The sequence below is a fragment of the Phyllostomus discolor genome, chromosome 2, assembly GCF_004126475.2.
Source record: "Phyllostomus discolor isolate MPI-MPIP mPhyDis1 chromosome 2, mPhyDis1.pri.v3, whole genome shotgun sequence".
Lineage (NCBI taxonomy): Eukaryota > Metazoa > Chordata > Mammalia > Chiroptera > Phyllostomidae > Phyllostomus > Phyllostomus discolor.
Window position 1 is genome coordinate 106,755,282 of NC_040904.2, and position 19,164 is coordinate 106,774,445.

General features: G+C 34.6%; 1 protein-coding gene across 19 annotated transcripts in view; it reads right to left on the bottom strand.

Moving 5' to 3' along the window:
• Positions 1–19,164, bottom strand: part of DLG1 (discs large MAGUK scaffold protein 1) — a 293,473-nt gene that overhangs the window by 183,323 nt on the left and 90,986 nt on the right. For 2 of the 19 annotated variants that reach the window (XM_028505116.2, XM_036018300.1), the window contains exon 1: positions 10,293–11,295. The exons of 16 other annotated variants lie outside the window; for them this stretch is intronic. In XM_028505116.2, coding sequence (XP_028360917.1) covers positions 10,293–10,526 — 234 coding nt within the window. In that variant the 5' untranslated portion in view covers positions 10,527–11,295. Of the gene's footprint in view, positions 1–10,292; positions 11,296–19,164 lie in introns of those variants that run through there. One more of the 19 variants, XM_028505118.2, reaches the window with a different exon arrangement.

Consider the following 19,164-nt stretch of genomic DNA (forward strand, 5'->3'; position numbering starts at 1 on the left):
CTTGAACAATAAAATTGTTTTTTTAAATTAGTTATCTTTGAGTGGAAAATTAAACTCTGCCAAAAGTATATTACTAGTATATTAGAGTTTTATCCTAATTTTGATTATTTGGTTAGTCAATAGCCAAAGGAGACTATTTCTACCCATTCTCCTGGAACCAATCTTACTATTAGAGCGAGCATTTCCAAAGTAGTTTAAGATTCTCTACTTACTGTATATATTGTATATTCTAGTTTAATAGAAGGTATTATACTCCTAAACATAAGCAATTTATATTTGATCTCTCATAAGGATTAATGTATAAGGAAATATAAATAGCTAGGCAAATACAGAATTGTCTAAGGTGGAGATGTCTTGATGTGAACAGTCAGATGATTAATGGTTATAAATAATGTACCACATGACTCTGTCTGCTTGGAAAGTCTATATTATGCCTATTGTCCTACTTTAAGTATTAATACTTCCCTCCTTCCACTAAAAGTACTCCAGTTCGGTTAATGAGTTATATAGTCATCCCAATTAAAAGGAAATTGAATAGTTTCCTCTCCTCTTTTCTCCTTGCTTTACCTTGTGTGTATTTCCCCCCAGCATGATAAAGATGAAGCGAATCATCAGCTACAGGATCAGCACAACACTAGATCAAGTGATATATGTCTCACAGAAAGTCTCAGAGAGAATTGAAACATAAAAATTTACAATAAAGGATCAGGTAGTATTAAGTGCCATGAGGGAAATTTTTTTTTAGATTTTTAAATTACAGTGATTTTTTTCAATTTTCTTTTTTTAAAAAATTACTGTAGCGTTCAATTACAGTTATCAGCATTCTTGAAAAAAATTTTTAAGTAAGAAAGAGTGATGCTTAGAGTGAAGGAGTGCCTACTTAGATAAGAATCTGGGAAGGTCTTCTGAGAAGGCAATAAATGAGCAGAAATATGAAGGAAGTGAGAGAATGAATCATGAGAATATCTGGGGGAAAAATGATATAGACAGAGGAAACAGCAAGATGAAGGCTCTCAAATGGTCACATGTTTGACTTTTTAAGGAACAGGAACAAGGCTAGTGTGGATGGAGTAGAATAAGCAAGGGAGCAGTAGAAAATGGGATTGGAAATACTGCCAAGCGCTAGATCATAAGGTTATGGTAAATAATGATTTTAATATATGTCAGATTGGAAGCTACTGGAGGGTTAAAACCAAGGTGCTTACATGAGTTTTCTGTAAGGAAGACTCTGGCTGCCAGGTGAAGAACAGACTGGTTAGAGGAAAGAATAGATACAGAGAGACCAGTTAGATGTCTACTGCTGTAGTTCGGGCAACAAATTAAATACAGGTGACCCTTTAACAACATAGGTTTGGACTGCTTGGGTTCACTTATATGTGGATTTTTTTTTCAATAAATACATTAGAAAAATTTTTGGAGATTTGTGACAATTAGAAAAAACTCAGATAAGTCACATAGCCTAGAAATATAAAAAAAGTTAGATATATCATGAAATGCATAAAATACATGTATATACTAGTCTCTTTCATCATTTACTACCATAAAAATATACAAGTCTAGTATATAAGGTTAAAATTTATCTAAACTTACATGAACACTTACAGATCTTACATTGGTGCCATGCACAGTCGAGAGAAATGTAAGCAAATATAAAGATTTATAAATGTGAACAAATATGCAGTATTAAATAACTACATAAACTTAACTGTAGTAATACTGTACTACTGTAATAACTTCATAGCCACTGCCTGTTGCTACTGTGGTGAGCTGAAGTGTTATGGGTAGCTGCTTTACACCATGTGACACTGATCATTTCCACATGAGCAGTTCTCTCTCTGCAAAAACAGGTATTGTAGTAAAAAGTGATATACAAGTCCTTGTGTATTTTTCACTGTGTTTAGTGCAACACTGTAAACCTTGAATAATACCAGAGGACCCATACATGTCACTGGTGATGCTGGAAGTGAAGTGCTCCCAAGAATACAGAAAAGTCATGATACTACCAGAAGCTGTTCAAGTGCTTGAGATGTACCGAAAATTGAGGTCTGCAGCTATGACTGCACACAATTTCAAGATAAATGAATGCAGCTCAAGGACCATTGTAAAGAAAGAACATTTGTGAAGCTGTTGCTGCAGCTATACCAGCAGGTATGAAAAGTCCGCTTTTTTTTTTTTGGTGAAATTCCTATTCATTTTGTACCAAAGTGCATACCTATAGATTAATATGATCCAAGGAAAAAAGAAGTCATTATATGACAACTTAAAGCAAAAGGAAGGTTAAGGATCTAAAGCAGGAGACTTTTTAAAAAAAGATTTTATTTACTTATTTTTAGAGACGGGGGAGGGAAGGAGAAAGAAAGGGAGAGAAATATTGATGTGAGAGAAAAACACAATCAGTTGCCTCTTTTGTCCCACCTGGGGACTGAACCAGCAACCCAGGCATGTGCTCTGACCAGGAGTGGAATCAGCAGCCATTTGCCTCATGGAATGAGGCCCCAAGAAACTTAGCTGAGCCACACCTGTCAGGGCTAAAGCTGGTGAATTTAATGCCAGCAAAGTATGGTCTGATTTGGGTTTTAAAAATGTCAAGGCAATAGGAGAAGCAGCCTCTGCAGACCAAGAGGCAGCAGAAGAGTTTCTAGAGCCATTAAGAAAATAGCTGAAGAGATTCTCCAGAAGAGGTGGATGAAATGGAGGCAAGCATTTTATCAGACAGAGTTTAGAGTAATGATTATAAGGATACTCACCAGCATGAAAAAAGACACAGAAACCATAAAAAAAAAGACCACTAAGAAATAAAGGATGCAATATCTGAAATAAGTAACATGGAAGGAATAAACAGTAGGTTAGATGAAGCAGAGAATCAAATTACTGATTTGGAAGACAAAGCAGAAAAAACACCCAGGCAGAGCAGCAAATACAAAAAGAATTTTAAACAATGAGGGGAGCTTAAGAAACCTTTTGGACAACATGAAGCATAACAACATTCGCATCATGGAAATACCAGAAAGAGAAGAGAGTAAGCAAAGGATTAAGAAACTATTTGAAGAAACAATGACCAAAAATTCCACTAGTGTGGTGAGGGAAAAGACACACCAAGTCCAGGAAGCAAAGACAGTCCCAGAGAGGCCTACACCCAGACACATAATTAAAATGATAAGGCTTAAAGACAGGGAATCATAAAAGCCACAAGAGAAAAGCAGTTATATACATGGGAGCACCAATTAGACTGTCATCTGATTTCTCAATAGAAACATTTCAGGCCAGAAGGCAGTGGCATGAAAATATTCAAGGTGATGAAGACCAAGGACCTACATACAACCAAGGCTAAGAAAAAGACAGGCAGCAAAATCTTGGATGTTGATTGTAGCAATATTTTATCTGCTATATCCTCCCGGGCAAGGGAAACAAAAGGAAAAATAAACAAATGGGACAACATCAAACAAAAGTTTTTGCACAGCAAAGGAAAACATCAGCAAAATACAAAGACAATCCACAGAATAGGAGAACCTATTTGCCAATACATCTGATGAATTTACAAAACTCAATACCAAAAAACCAAACATCCCAATTAAGAAATGGGCAAAAGACCTGAATAGACACTTCTCCAACTAGGACATACAGATGGCCAATAGACATATGAAAAGATTCTCAATGTACTACTTATGATAGAAATACAGATTAAAACCACAACAAGATATCGTATCAGACCTGTCAGAACAGCAATCACCAATGAATCAACAAACAACAAGTGCTGGGGAGGATGTGGAGAAAGGGAAACCCTTTTGCACTGTTGGTGGGAATACAGACTGGTGCAGCCACTGTTGAAAGCAGTATGTAGATATTTCAAAAATTAAAAATGGATCTGCCTTTTGACCCAGTGATCTGACTTCTGGGAATATATCGGAAGGAACCCAAAACAGTAATTTGAAAGAACATAAGCACCCCTATGTTCAGTGCAGCATTACTTACAATTGTCATGATACGGAAGCAGCCCAATTGTCTATCAGTAGATGAGTAGATAAAACTATGGGACATTTACACAATGGAATAATACGCGGCTGTAAAAAGACTATTTACCCTTTGTGACACCATGGAGAGAGCTGGAGAACATTATGCTAAGTGAAATAAGCCAATCAGAGAGAGACAAATATCATATGATTTCACTCATACATAGAGTCTGATGAACAAACTGAACAAGGAAAACAGAGACAGACTCACAGATGGAAAGCATGATGACAGCTAGTGGGGAGGGGACGGTGGGACTGAGCAAAAAAGGAAAAAGGACTTATGGACACGGACAACAGTTCAGTGATTGCTGGGGGAGGAGGTATAAGTGGACTTAGTGGTAATGGAAAAGTTACAATAAATATTAAATTTTAAAAAAAGAAGTAAAGGGTGAGCTTTAGGTATACAGATGTATCATTTATTTTAAGAGGCCAACAATTGAGAACAAAGGCCAGAAAACAGGTAGTTGAAATTTAACATGCTGCTTTGCTGGTGTGCAGGAGGAAGAACAGAGCTGCAATTAACCAAGGCTGATCGTACTAATGAATTGACAGAAGGGCTAAAGAGAGCTGAGATTATGAAAGACAGTGTTTACAGTCTGAGGAATCTGAGCAAGGCAAGAAGGGAAGGGAGAACACAAAGGAAGTGATAGACAATAAAAAGCTGAACTGGAGGTCTTCAAAGGGTATCTTTAAAAATCTTTGTAGTAGGGGAAGTGAGCTGAAAAGAAAGGAAGTGCTTGTCATATAGTATGAAATGCTTAAAACTGAGATTTTATAAGTGGTATAGTCCAGTGATTTTCAACCGGTGTACCCCAAGAATTAAAAATATGCAATACCTGAGTATTTAGTTAGGGACCCTGACCTCTTACCCCTTAGATCATCCACCTAACCCCCTGCCAAAAATGACAACAGCCAACACAACAATAGCCATCTGGTGTGAATAAATCAAAACTCTACTTATTTTTTTGTTAGATAAGCAAAAAATGCATTTTTTCATGTGCTGCATAATTTTAGCATTTAGTATTTGTATGCCATGATATGAAAAAGGTTGAAAATTGCTGGTATAGTCAATGCTAATGAGGTCTTAAATATAACCATTTGAGCAAGTCATTCAAATGAAAGAAAAAACAAGATCCTGGAAGTTCAGGGTATCAAAGAATTGATATGTAAGATTTGGATAGATCACACAAGGATATTGATAATTACTAAGAATGATTCCAGAATAGTGGACAGAAAAAAAGATAGTAAAACAGGTGTTCAAACCATCAGTAAGTAAGTAGTGATTTGTGGAAACACAGATGACTAGAAGAGGAATTAGACAATACTCTCTGATGATATCTCCATTTTTTTTAAGAGAGAGAAAACGTATAATTATCTATAAGTATCAATACGATAAGGAATACAAACAACTCCACTTGCTGGTCCCATAATGCAGATATGGGACAGATAAAAGCTTCACTTTTTGTGAGGGTTGTACTCTCAGAAGAATGCCAGGTGCGGTGATTAAGTTTAAAACGGATGTGGAATATAAGATTGGTCCTGATAGTATGCTTGTGGGAAGTCGGTAAAAGGTAGAAAGTTAGTTAAATTTAGTTGTCTATCTGTGACTGATTTAGCAATTTGCAAAAAGGAATTTTGGGAGGGTTGGCAGGGAACTCATGGTCTCACAGAGAATCTGAGGTGCTCTTTGGGGCCCCTCCCTTAAATCTTGCAATTGAAGGGTGCTAAGATCTGTAATTCTTAAAGTGTACAGCTTACACTTACTGTTAACTTAGTGAACACTATTTACTGAATGCTTGAGTGAATTACATTACCCTAGGTGCTATAATTCCTAATTATCTGTATTGAATTTGTCTAAGATTATCCAAGTTAAGCAATATAAAAAAACATAATAAAATAATAATAGCTGCCAGGCACTGTTTTAGGTATGGTAAATATATTAAATGACGTAATACAATGAACTCAATGAGGTTGATACTCTTATCTTTTTTGAGGCAACATATCCAAAGCATAACTCTAAAAATCAAATCCTTTATAATCCAGAATATATTTGTTTAAAACACTATTATTGTTTTTATACAAACTATATACAATTCCATATGGATATCTGAACAGAGTTTTCTTGCATTTTAATTTAGAACGGGTTTATTTTTTCCCTCTGAAAAGGTTATTTAATTCATGTGCCTAATACTCATTAAAATTTTAGAGAGCAGACTGACAGGTGTCAGGGGAGTTGCAGGGCTGGGTGAAAAAGGTTAAGGTATTAAGCAAAAAATCCAAACTGAAACAAAAAATAAACAAACTCATAAACACAGACAACAGTATGGTGATTACCAGAAGAAAAGGGAGAGGGGGGTGGCAGAAGAGAGTACAGAGGGGATAAACGGTGATGGAGGAAGACTTGACTTGGGGTGGTGAACACACAATACACAGATGATGTATCATAAAACTGTACACCTGAAACCTATAATTTTATTAACCAATGTCATCCCAATAAATTCAATAAAAAGAAAATTGCTGTTTTCCAATTATAAGTCATCATGTCTATTCCATTCACTCTTGGGAACCGAACTTGGCTGTTTTCAGTTTAATTTGGCATGTCAATTTTTGAGGAATGGGCAAACCTAATTTGAATATTTACAGTGATTCATGTTAGGGAGTTTTCAAGTAGTCTAAAATATAGGAATAGTAGGTAAATCCACATTCAAAGTGACCTACCACTTCACAGATGTTCAAAGTTTACAACTGCTATTCTCATTAATAAACACAAACATCACCAAGTAGATAAAACTTTTTACCTAAGAGCTAATCAGGTAGGAGAATCTAGAAGTACTGTACTGAAATTTAAAAAACCCAATATAAAATTTTGTCCTAGACTGGAACAGAGCTTGAATTTGCTAAGTAGGATAGGAACACACTGGCATCAAGTATCCTAAACACAAGAGAAGGAATTCTGTGATGTGAAACTAAAGAGGACTTGACAGCGAATAGGCCACTTTTTCTGTAACTATTCCAAATTAAGAACATAAGTAGTATGAAACCCCCAAAAGAAAAATTTATAGCAAAGTAAAATAATTCACAAGAAACTCATCTTAATGTAACATTAAAAAAAAACACAACAAACAGAAAAACAGAAACCCACAATGTAAACTTTTGGGATACAACCAAATGACAAAAATTAGAAACAGTTTATAAGGTGTATGGTTATCATCATTGGGTGGGGACTCAAAAAGGTAAGGAGAGATCAGGAGCATGGGGAATATTTATGGCTTGAAGAAAATATGAAAAATGGAGGGGAATAAAAGGGAAGTGGAGAAAGAGATGGATTGCTATGAATAAGTAAAGACACGGGGGAAGAGTAAATCCAATAAACATAATTATCCAAGTGGTTTCAGATTAGGTACCATGTTTTGGAAGGCCATGAGCTAAAAGGTTCCAGGTGACTGACACAGAAATTAATAAACTCCATAAACACTTACTGAGCACCAACCATATAACAAGCCCTATTCTACAAGTTTATAACTACTTGCCTTCCTAATCATTTAAAAAAACATTAATGACTTCCTACCAAATTCCAGATATTATAGTAGCACTGGGTATATAATCTCAGTTATGAAAATGAATACTTCAAACAGACAAGCCATTTAAATGAATCTATAAGGAAAATAAAATTTTACTTATAGAGGATATCTGAGGGGGTATTAAATCAGAGTAATGACTTTCAAATTAATAAAACTTGATTTAATAACAACTCTCCAAATTGCCAGGTATATCATGTAGTGTAGTTATAAGAAATTAGATTCAAAGCTAATCTTGGTATCAGATCTTTAAAAAGAATACTTCTGACAAGAGCGATATAGGAGACCTGGTCATTGTCATCACTGTTGTTATTTATCACATAACAAAACTCTATCAATATCATACTACTATATCCATAGGTATATAGTACATGCTTCACTGAGAAATTTCATTAATCTACTTTATTTTTTCACTATATAGAAATTCTACTGCTAAAAAATAAAACTTCCAGCCATTAGGAGATGAAACAGAAAAATATATTCTGGCATCAACTAAGATCCAACTATGTCTAATGCTTTCTCAGTCCTATTATATCTTATTCAATAAAATTAATTCCAGTGACAAAGCACAAAAGGCTTGTATATATAAAATATCCAAGTTTTCAGTTAGAAAAATATATATAATAAAAAGTGACATATTGGTATTCCAGAGCAGAAGAAATGAAAGCCAAAACCTTTGACCAAATGTCTACACTTCTAAAGATGAAATGCAAAGATAATGAAAAAGATAAGTAATGCAAAGATCTGAAAGAAATAAAAACAAGTCATTTATTAGTATACACAAATGATCTGAATCAAATGGGGAAAAAATTTTAAATGACTTTGTAGGATCAATTGCAAATAGTTTGTATTAAAACTGACTTTATTTTAGTGCAATACAGAAGAGCAACCTTTTATTTCAACTCTTAAGTAAGTATAATGTAATTCTGAGGTTTCATTTGTATGCCCTTTTCATTTCCTTTTCATTTGTATGCCCTTAGTAAGATGAATTATATTATCAATGGCAGTGTATATGTGTCTGTATACATATATAGTATTATATATTTTTGTAAATTATAAAGTTAAAAATGTTTTAACATATCTTTCTTTTGACAATAAAAAATATCATTTACTATTCATCTTCAATGAATAACAATGCCCAACTTTAGTCTTTGCAACCCTCTTCTGATACATGTAATCACAGTCAAAATCAAGCAAGTTAAATGTGGGGGGCAGTTTAATCTAAGAGTTAAATAAGTTGTTGCCTCTGAATAAGTTTCATTATAAGCAACCTTAGTGCCTACATAAAAAAAATTTATGACTCTCCCTAGCCCTAGTAACTCCATTTCTCTCAACCATGAAAGAAGAGTAAGTAGAATCTCTTACTTAAGAAATCTGACAGTGTTTAAAAATCAAACTATTGAAAGGTAATTCTAGTAACTAAAAGAAAAGCTGTTGACAGTTTAGGCTTATTGTACTGCTTCTAATTTTATATATATATATATATATATATATATATATATTTTTTTTTTTTTTTTTTTTTTAAGTTTTAAAGAAATTTATTTTTTCAAAGCCCTGGGGTATGTGTACATACAGAGTCTGGCAGAAGTAATGCCTGCTTGGGGGTGGCTGGTAGGGCAATAATATGGATGTAATAATTTAGAGTTTTCATTTGAAATCTCACCTAAAATGTCATATATGGTTGCTTGAGCATGATATTGTTATGTTACAGAATAACATGCTTACGATTTTGTAATAAAAAAGGGGCATTATTTGTGCCAGACCTTGTATTTTGTTAATTTAAATATTATTGATGTCAAAGGAAAAAAGCATTCTCACCTTGTTTTTAAATTAGACTATTTTAAATTAGACTTTCATTTTTATGAAAGTTGAATGAATATGTTAAAATGTATTCAAATATATTACCCCAACCCTCTTTTAATACCAATAGGTATTTCACTTGAATTATTAATTTTTTATTTTGCTTATTTTCAATACTCATTTCCTCAAAAAATTTTTTTTAAATTTCAGAGACTTTTAGTGCTTGCTCATCTCTAAACTGTCAATTGATTATTTAAAAAATATTCTTATAATTGTGTAATTACACAAGTTTACTGCTTTCAAATTAACCCTAGGTAATATATATTTATAGAAATGGAAGGATGCATTAAATTCCCTGAATAAACCATAATTTAATATAATTTTAAGATATAAGGATACACATAATAGTATTTCACAATTTCAATTCACTATATTAAATTTAATCTATTCTCAAAACAGAAAATAAAAAATATTTCAACTTATCTTTTTTCACCTTATTACTATAACAATATCTAGTGACATACAAAAAGCTAAATACGTAATTTCTGCTGTCAGACATTATACCTTATAGCATTTAACAGTCTAAAAAGGAGACAAGCAATATCAATTTACATTTTAATTTATATATCAATAGCTTTTTATTTGAGAAGTTATTCAACAGAACCTGAGACTGTTTTGTTTGGCATTACATAAGATCAAAAGGGAAAACATTTTTTCTTCCCCCTTTCATGCTGAAGACCTACACAAATGGACCAAAAACATACATTTCTGCATATCCAAGGTTTCAGAGTGTTATATTTTTCAGATTATATTTTTTAATAATAAAAACCTATACTAGTACATTTTTTCAAAGCAAACATGAACCAAAATATATTGAAAATAATTTCAACAAGTGTTATGTTACCTGGGTGGAGCTGGTGGCTACCGAGATGCAATCAATAAAGCTGTGTCTTCGAGTGAAAAATGCAACTATCTGCTGCCAGCGTGAAGGTTCTGGCTCAGCTTGCAGTTCATCTGATGAGCCCTTTTTTGCCCAGTGTTTCTGCTTTGGGCCTACTGAGCCATGGCTAGAGCTAGCATTGCCTCCTCGACTGGCACGAGAGTACAGAAGTGTGTTGTTCCCGAAAATGTAATTCATCTCTGCGGCCCTGCAGGTGGTTGCCAAGCAGTTCTTACTTCTCTACCAGCTGCTGAATGGTGAATGATCGGTAAAAACTGCAGCTAGAATTACAGCAGCATCACTTGTAGATCAGAGAAAATAAAAACCTTGAGAAATGATGCTCATTTTCTCTGTAATTTCTTCCCATGAAAGAGCTTGTGTCTTCTTTCCTCTGTACCTGTTAACTGCATGATGGCTGAGTTTATATTTGCAGACAAGAAAGGTGGCATAAGGTGGATTTCTTTCTCATGATTATTTTTTCACCAGCATCTGCAGGAACCAAAAGCTGCTCTTTTGTTAGCTCATAACTAGATGGACTGAAATTCAGGAAGTGAGGTCGATTAGCAGGTAAAGAAGGATGTTATAAACACTGAACTACCAAGACCCTTTGGAGCTGCCTGATTTAATGTACTGCATGGAGAAACCCTGGATTATCCGTTTCAATCACAGGCTATAGTAAAATCCAATGGCCTTTTTACTGCTTAAATTGTAAATATGAACTGAATTTTAAAATACAAGAGGATTCTCTGCCAACAGTTCTGATCATTTAAAATAATTTTATTAAATAAACCTTTGTCAGTGACATAAATTTCTACATCTGGAAGGAGTTTACATTAATTAGCACTGGTTCTAAATTTTAAAAAGATATTCCCTATATTAAACTCCAAGGATTTAATAATAAAGGGAAATCCATCTGCAAGGTAACACAATCATTTTATGTAATATATTTGTTTTTTATAATTGGGTATGGAGGCAGAAACAGATCGATTAGCAAAATAAATATTTGGTTTCTGGAACTTTTGTAGTAAAAAGAACTGTTATTATCAGCATCATCCCATATACTATAAACATTAAGATCATAAAGTTATAAATTCATAAAAATACAAAAGAATTAAAGGTAAATTTTTAAACAACTAATGGAACATGCTTTATCCAACACTATATAAGTAATACTCTGGCTCACAAAATAATATTGCTTGATTGCTAAACAGGTATTTTCTGAAATCTAATACCTAGGTTTGTGTTTTTCAACATTGTAGTCCACCTCAGGATAACCTAGGGTGCTGGTTACAAACCAGACTGGTTCCTCTTCCCCATCAGAATTTTCAGGAGCAAGGGGGATTGAGGAATTTTCATTTTTATTTTATTTCTTAAAAATATTTATTTATTTTTAGAGAGAGGGGAAGGGAGGGAGAAAGAGAGGGAGCAAAACATCAGTGTGTGGTTGCCTCTCACACACCCCCGACTGGGGACCTGGCCTGCAACCCAGGTATGTGCCCTGACTTGGGAATCAAACTTGAGATCCTTTAGTTCACAGGCCAGTGCTCAATCCACTGAGCCACACCAGCCAGTGCAGATTTTCATTTTTAAAAATTCCTTTAAGTGACTCTTAAGCACACTCAAGTCTGAGAACCAGACTCCTAAGTTTGTCCTATTAACACAATACTACATTAGTATAGAATACACTATATGGTCACTTAAAAATACATATATAAAAATACTAACTAATTTACTAATGACTAATTCAATTTAAAGTTGATATAAACACATCATTAAGTCCCAATCTCAGCCCTGGAAATTTTTTCAGATGTGGACATATGATAAAACCTTGCTTACTATGTGATATATGCTTACCAGCATCAACTAAATGCCTACTTGGAAAGTAGCACTGGCAAACTACCATCTCCACGTCCACTGCAAATCTTGATTCGGCAAGATGCTAATGATGCCTGTGCGATTCCAGACACATGCCCAGCAAAGGAAGAGAGTCATGTGGGACTCTTTGGAATAAGATGCTTTGTGACAGGGATTAGAGCAAAGTTTGGTGCTTCTTCTCAAGGGCTGTACAGACAGTACTTGGCAATTTTGTGGCCCTAGACATACTGGCCCCATACATTAGCAGGCAGGGGAATACGGCAAAACACTAAAGGCTGACAGAGAAGGGAAAAAAATGAAACCTCTTGAAAAAAATTAAAGTTTTACTATGGACTAGGTACTTATTATGAAGAATTGATTAGTGTAGTTTATACAAATGCAGTAGTAATTGATTTGGTCTCAAAATATGTGCCTTGATCCATGTCTGATGAAAACCCACAGAAGGCAGATTCTGTCATTCTAGATTAGATGAGGATATTGAACACTAATTTCCTATTCAAGCTGCAAATAATACCAGCACAGATAGAAACAGTAAACTGTTTGTTCCCCAGATTTCTTGCTTGGGAACAATCTAAAGTTGATAGATCCCAAGCCCTTATTATATGAAATGTTAAAGGGACTTATCTAAGAAAAAGAAGATGATAAAAAATATGAACAGTAAAGTGACAACAAACTGACAACTATCAACAACTGGACCTAAAAAAACAAAAACAAAAACTAAGCAAACAACTAGAACAGCAGCAGAATCAAAGAAAAGGAGATAACATGGGGGGTTATCAGTGGGGAGAATGGGGTGGGGGGGGAAAGGTACAAGAAATAAAAGCATAATAGGCAGGCACAAAATAGACAGGGGGAGGTTAGAAATAGTATAGGAAACGGAGAAGCCAAAGAACTTGTATTACAACCCACAGACATAAATTAAGGGGGGCAGAATGCTGGAGGGTGGAGGGGCAGTGCAGGGAGTAGGGGGATATAAAGACAAAAAAATTGGGACAACTGTAATACCATAATCAATCAAATATACTTAAAAAATAAAAATAAAGTTGACAGATCACTCCATTCTATATATCCCAATTGTGGAGAAGAAATACTTCTCAATGCATTAGATTCCCTATTCAAATCCGCTGACAACAAGAACGCAATTACAAAAATGTCCCCTTACAAGAGATATAAAAATTTAGGCTCATCTCATTTACTGCCCCATATTCAATATATGTGTACGAAACTATGTACCCATATTTTTGGGACTCTAAGACATTGCCCCGCCCCAAATTTGGGAGGAATAATGGTTGTTGATGCTGTTGTTGAGTTCTGTTTACATTTACATTGGTGAAATACTATGTTATTTATGTTATTAAATATTTTGCCATATTTTTGGTTTCAAAAAAATTTTTTTCCTATTTTCCTCTAAAACCTAGGTGCATCTTATGGTCCAAAAATATGGTATATACCTACATCATGATTGGATTCGTATGATTTAATTAAAAGGCATAAGGCAACCAACTCCTTACTGACCTCTGCTTTATGGTAGCCCTATTCATGTAGCGGGGCTTACAGATAAACTCTTCCATTAAAACAAAATTTAGGTTCATTATGAAACCTGGAAAGTCTGTTTAATATAATAAAATAAAAAAAGTAATACACAATGTCTAAATCATCAAAAAGAATTACTATTAACATTTTAATATGATATATAAAGCATTCATTAACATTCATTTTTCTGTACAATCTAATTTTTATCAGAATCATATTATCTATAGAATTCTAAACAAAGAGAAGTAAACTAAGTACATCCCATTTAGTGAATTACATAACCTAAAATTTAATTATGAAAGATTTATGACTGTGCGAGTTTTTATTTTATAACATTAAATGGAAGCAAAAGACTTAAAAATTTTATACAGTATAGGCCCTAAACAATTTGTACACCTTTCCAAACTCAAAAATAAACCCAGAAGTCTTCAGGTATAGTAACAAAGGCAAGGGTGAGGTAATCCTAGAGAGAAATTTAAAAGGGTTGAAGAAGAAGAGAAAAAACAATATTGAAACTATAAAATACCAAAAAAATTTACAAAGTACATAACTGCAAAACTAATGTACTGTAAATGCAGCATAACAGGCATTTTCCTTACCCTTTTATCTTTACTATCTGGCTTATTAAATTCTAAAACATATAACTGTACTAAGATAAGACTTAACTGAAAAAGGTTAATAATAGAGCTGTATATACAAATCCCTTCTTTATGAGCACCATCTAGTGGTCAAATTGCATACAAAATATATGTTCATCTTAGTACATCCAAAAAAGGTAAAATAAATTTCAACAATATTTCAATATGCTCCAGAGATGAGAAAACAAAGTTGATTTCAGAAGTGCCTATTATGTACTCAAAATGGGAAATATCCTACTTCTGTATCATTTATGCTCACTAGGCATATATTTATTTGCTTATGTCCCTTCCTCTAATACCCCCATTTCTCACAATATTTGAAAAACTGCCAATTGCTACTAGTGATTTCATTTGATAATAATCTTGGTATTACTGGATGAAATATGTACAGGCTAGGAAATATACTTATTTAAATAATTCCCTGATTAACATACTTTGTTCTGTCTTCTATTGCAAGTGGTTCTTATCTATGTTTACTTTGCACATAGTATTACTGTAAACATAATTCTCCTTGACATTGAAGGCAAAAGCAAAGAATTAATTTTTTCTTTTCTCATTGATCACTGCAACATCCCACAGTAAGCTATGCATGTACTGTGTTCCCTATCACTTCATCTCGATTAAAACCTATCGTTTATTTGTTTGGCTTATTGTTCTGACCATTTCACATAATTCCCTGCTGATTTTTAGTTTTAAGAATGTTTACACTGTTGCCCAGACTGGTATGGCTCAATGGGTTGGGTACCATCCCACAAACAGGAAGGTTGCTGGTTTGGTCAGGGCACATAACTAGGTTGTGGGCCAGGTCCCCTGGTAGCGGCATGTGAGAGGCAACGATCAATGTTTCTGTCGCACATCAATGTTTCTCTCCATCTCTTTCTCCCTCCCTTCCCCTGTGTCTATAAATAAAATATTTTTTAAAAAAGAATCTTTACACTGTTCTTATTACCTTATTACTATCACATGACTATATGTATAACCATTATATGCAAAAAAAAAAAAAGTACTCTCAGTGTTCTTTTTCTCCCACATTAGGATTTTCTACCATAATATCACCAATTTCTTTCTTGAAACTGCATAGCACACTAGCAAGCAAGTTTCCCCATCAAAGCCTTGAGTCATAATGATCTTTAAACTAAAGTCTGAATAAAGTTAACTCCCAATCATTATCTTATTTCATTTATTATTTCAGTAATGAGATTTAGCACCAGCACCTACAAAAAATGTAGATTATTTCACAACCTATTTCTTGATGGCAAACCTTCTTAATAGGGTTCAGGATCAAGATCCTTCACACCTTAGCACCATCTCCTAACTAACACCTTAAAAATCAGGTACAATATCATGAACTTTACTACATTTTTACAGTTTCCTCTGATTATCATTCTCCTATTGTAATTATTTTCCTTAGTAACTAACTGGCTTATCCTCTGGATTGGCATCTTGTATACATTCTTCAACACCTTGTCCAAGTGTCAACTTTCTTTTTTCAGAATACCCCAATAATTTAATTTCTCTAATTTTTCATGTGACATCATACTGTTATAACTATTGTATCACAAAAAATACAGATTACTAGAATAGATGGTTAATAAATGTTTGCTAAATGTATGTATGTTTGATAAACTAAACTAATATTCTAGCAGTTAATTTTTAAGGCCAGTACCTATTAATCTTACTTTTTAAACTATTAGCTTTTATAAGAATTGTGAAGAATAAAGTAGTGCCTAATTTACATTGTACTCAGATCACAACTATTCAATAATTTTTCAAATTACAAAACTAATTCATATGCTGAATCCCATGAATAATGTAATTCCAAATGCTTGCTTCATTCCAAACCATAATATTTAAAAGTGGAAAAGCTACCTGTATTAGTTTTTTTTTTTAAAAAGAGGTTAATAACCTGATAACTGATAGCATATGTTGAACTTCTTAAAACATTTGTCCTGGTTTTTAAAAAATTAAAAAACATTAAAACTTTTCTTATGTCAAACCGAAAGTTTTTTAAACAAAGTTTGATTTCCTAACAAAGTTAATGAACACTAACCATGTTCCTATTAACCCTTCCTAATCTATCTCACTCCTCAAAAATTTATTTTATGATGTACCTGCCACAGTAACCCATGCATGAGATAGGAAAAGCAGGAAGAAATTCCCAAGTAGGGCAGTTCCACTAATTCTTAAATTGTAACTATCAGAATATAGCTGTCAAAAAGTATCAAAACTTTAAAAAAGTTCATATGCTTCTAACCAAGTAATTTGACTCTTGGAAACCCATTCTAAGGAAATAAACCAAACACTTCTCAGGTCCAAGGATTATTTACTGCAGCCTTCTTTACAAAACCTAGTAAAAACATAAATAACAACCAGCAAAGGGCAGAAGTATTCATCAAATTATGGTACAAATATACTATGTAATATTATATATATCTTAAGTTAAAAAAATTTAATATGGGAAAATATGTATAACAAGTTTGTAACAGGAAAAAAGCTTAGGTTTTAATCCCTAAAAGGTCTGGAAAGTCTAGGTAACAAAAATCTTGTCTTTGGAATACTGCTTTATTCGCCTAGAGTGAGCATTTTATGTGACAGCAGAGAACTGAGGCACCATCATATTTAAAGAGGCTATATAAAATACTTTATGCATACTGGCTATTTGCCTACTTTTGGTCAGAATCTGCATACATATGGAAGTAACTTCCAAAACACCTGTCAAAAAACAGGAGGAGTTAGTATGGTGTGTGCAAACTGGCTTTGGGTAGTTTATAACAACTGGAATGACCAGAAATTCAAAACATGAGAAACAAAAGACTTACACATACCTGGCAGGGTTTTTTTTGCCTAAAGTAAGAAACAGGTTACAGCATATAATTTCAGTCAAGAGAAAATAGGCATAGACAGACAAGAACAGCATGTAAAGCAAGCAGGAGTGATTAAATTTCAATTGTTTTTCTTACGTTGTTCAGAATGAGAGTAAAAGATATCTACTAATTTTCAATTTTCTGAAGTTAAAGATGTTTATCAAAATTTATAAAATAACCATTAAAGGAAGAGAAACAGAACAAATAACTTCTAAGCTAACAAGAAAGAAAGAGATAAAAAAATATAACCTATAAGATATGGAAGAAGTGTCTCCTATGTTTAAAAATTAAGAACCACATTTCTAAATAACTCATGAAACAAAGAAAAACACCATAATGAAAATACAAGAAAATGTCAGAGTAACAAAAAACATTACATATTAAAACTTGGAGGATACAGCTAAAGTTCTACGTAAAAAGAATTTACAAACTCAAATACTATTAGAAAAGGCCGATCATGCAATAAATAACCAACTTGAGAAACTAGAACAAAAAGCAAAACAGAAAAACTCAAAGACAGCAGGAAACAAAAAAAAAATAACATGATAAAAGAAAGGGGGATAAGATAAAAACTGACTCTTACTAACAGCCAACTTATTTTTTTTAACTGTATCTCTCATTTATCTCTCAAGGGAAGATCAAGATTACTTCTGCCAAACACAATCTTTAATTGATAATTGATATAAAGGCTATCAAACATTTATATTTATATATGTACACAAAAATGTATACACATGTGTGTATATGTATGTATGACAACAAGGGGAAGGGGATGGCAGCACATGGGGAGGAACACAAGAGAACATTTTTCGAAAAGACATGGCTCTTTCACAATATCTTTGAAATTGACCATCTATTGGCAAGAATGGTCAAGGACAAAAGAAAAGTATAAATAAATAATGTTAGGAATGAAAAAGGGGCTAGCCACACTTGAATATGCTACAGATAAAATCCAAGATAATCAGAATATTTTGAAATAAATATGAAATAGACAACTTCCTAGAAAAAATAACCTAGCAAAACTTAATAGAAAATTGGGAAGGGACGGAAGATGGCGACTTTATTGTAGGCAGCGTTTTTCTCGGCTTCTGTGAAGAGGAGGGAAACTCGTGGATCGGTGGAGAAACAGAGCAAGTGGACTAGGTTACCGAATCACTTTTGAAAGCAGGACATCAAAAATTATTGCAGTCACTGAAAAACCAGACGGTAAGGAGACTGCTTCAGGACAAAAGGGGCCTAGGGATCAGCGAGGGGTCTCGGGGTGTGCAGTCCCCAGGCCCGGTGCTCCCGGGTCTGCCTCAGGGCTCCCGGGAGAAGGGAGTCGCTGCTCCCTCCCCCGAATACGGGGGGTGAGCAACTCCAGGGGAGAATGTGTTGCTAGAAGGAACAGATTGGCCAGTTGGACTGGGAAAAAAACCGCCCAGAGACCTGGGAGAAGTGAGGGCCACTAGCCGACACGACCAGGGACAGCCTGGAAGAGCGCCTGCACCCCTAGCCCGGTGGAAGTGCAGATCAGTGGAGAGCACAGAGCCGGGCCGCGCTCAGCTCGTGCCCCATAGGGAGGCCTGAATCTCGCGCTGTGATCCCGGGAGGGACGTGGTGCTTGGTGCGTTCATACAGTAGTGGCTCAGAAATTTCCAGCCAGCCCGACCCGGGGAGCCGAGAAAGACGCCAAGACCCCTAGCCTGGCCGGAGTGCGGTTCGGCGGGGAACACGGATCTGGAAAGGGCTCGGCTCGCGCACCATCGGGAAGACTAACTCGCGCGAGCTGTGAACCCAGAAGGGTCGCGGCGAGGCGCTTAGGGTGATCCTAGGCCCCGAATCTCAAAAGTTTGGGTGAGGGGCGTGCCCTTTTACCATTCCCAGGGAGGGCGCACTGAATCCCAAAACATTGCGGGTGCCTCCTGAGATCATAGAGCTGGAACC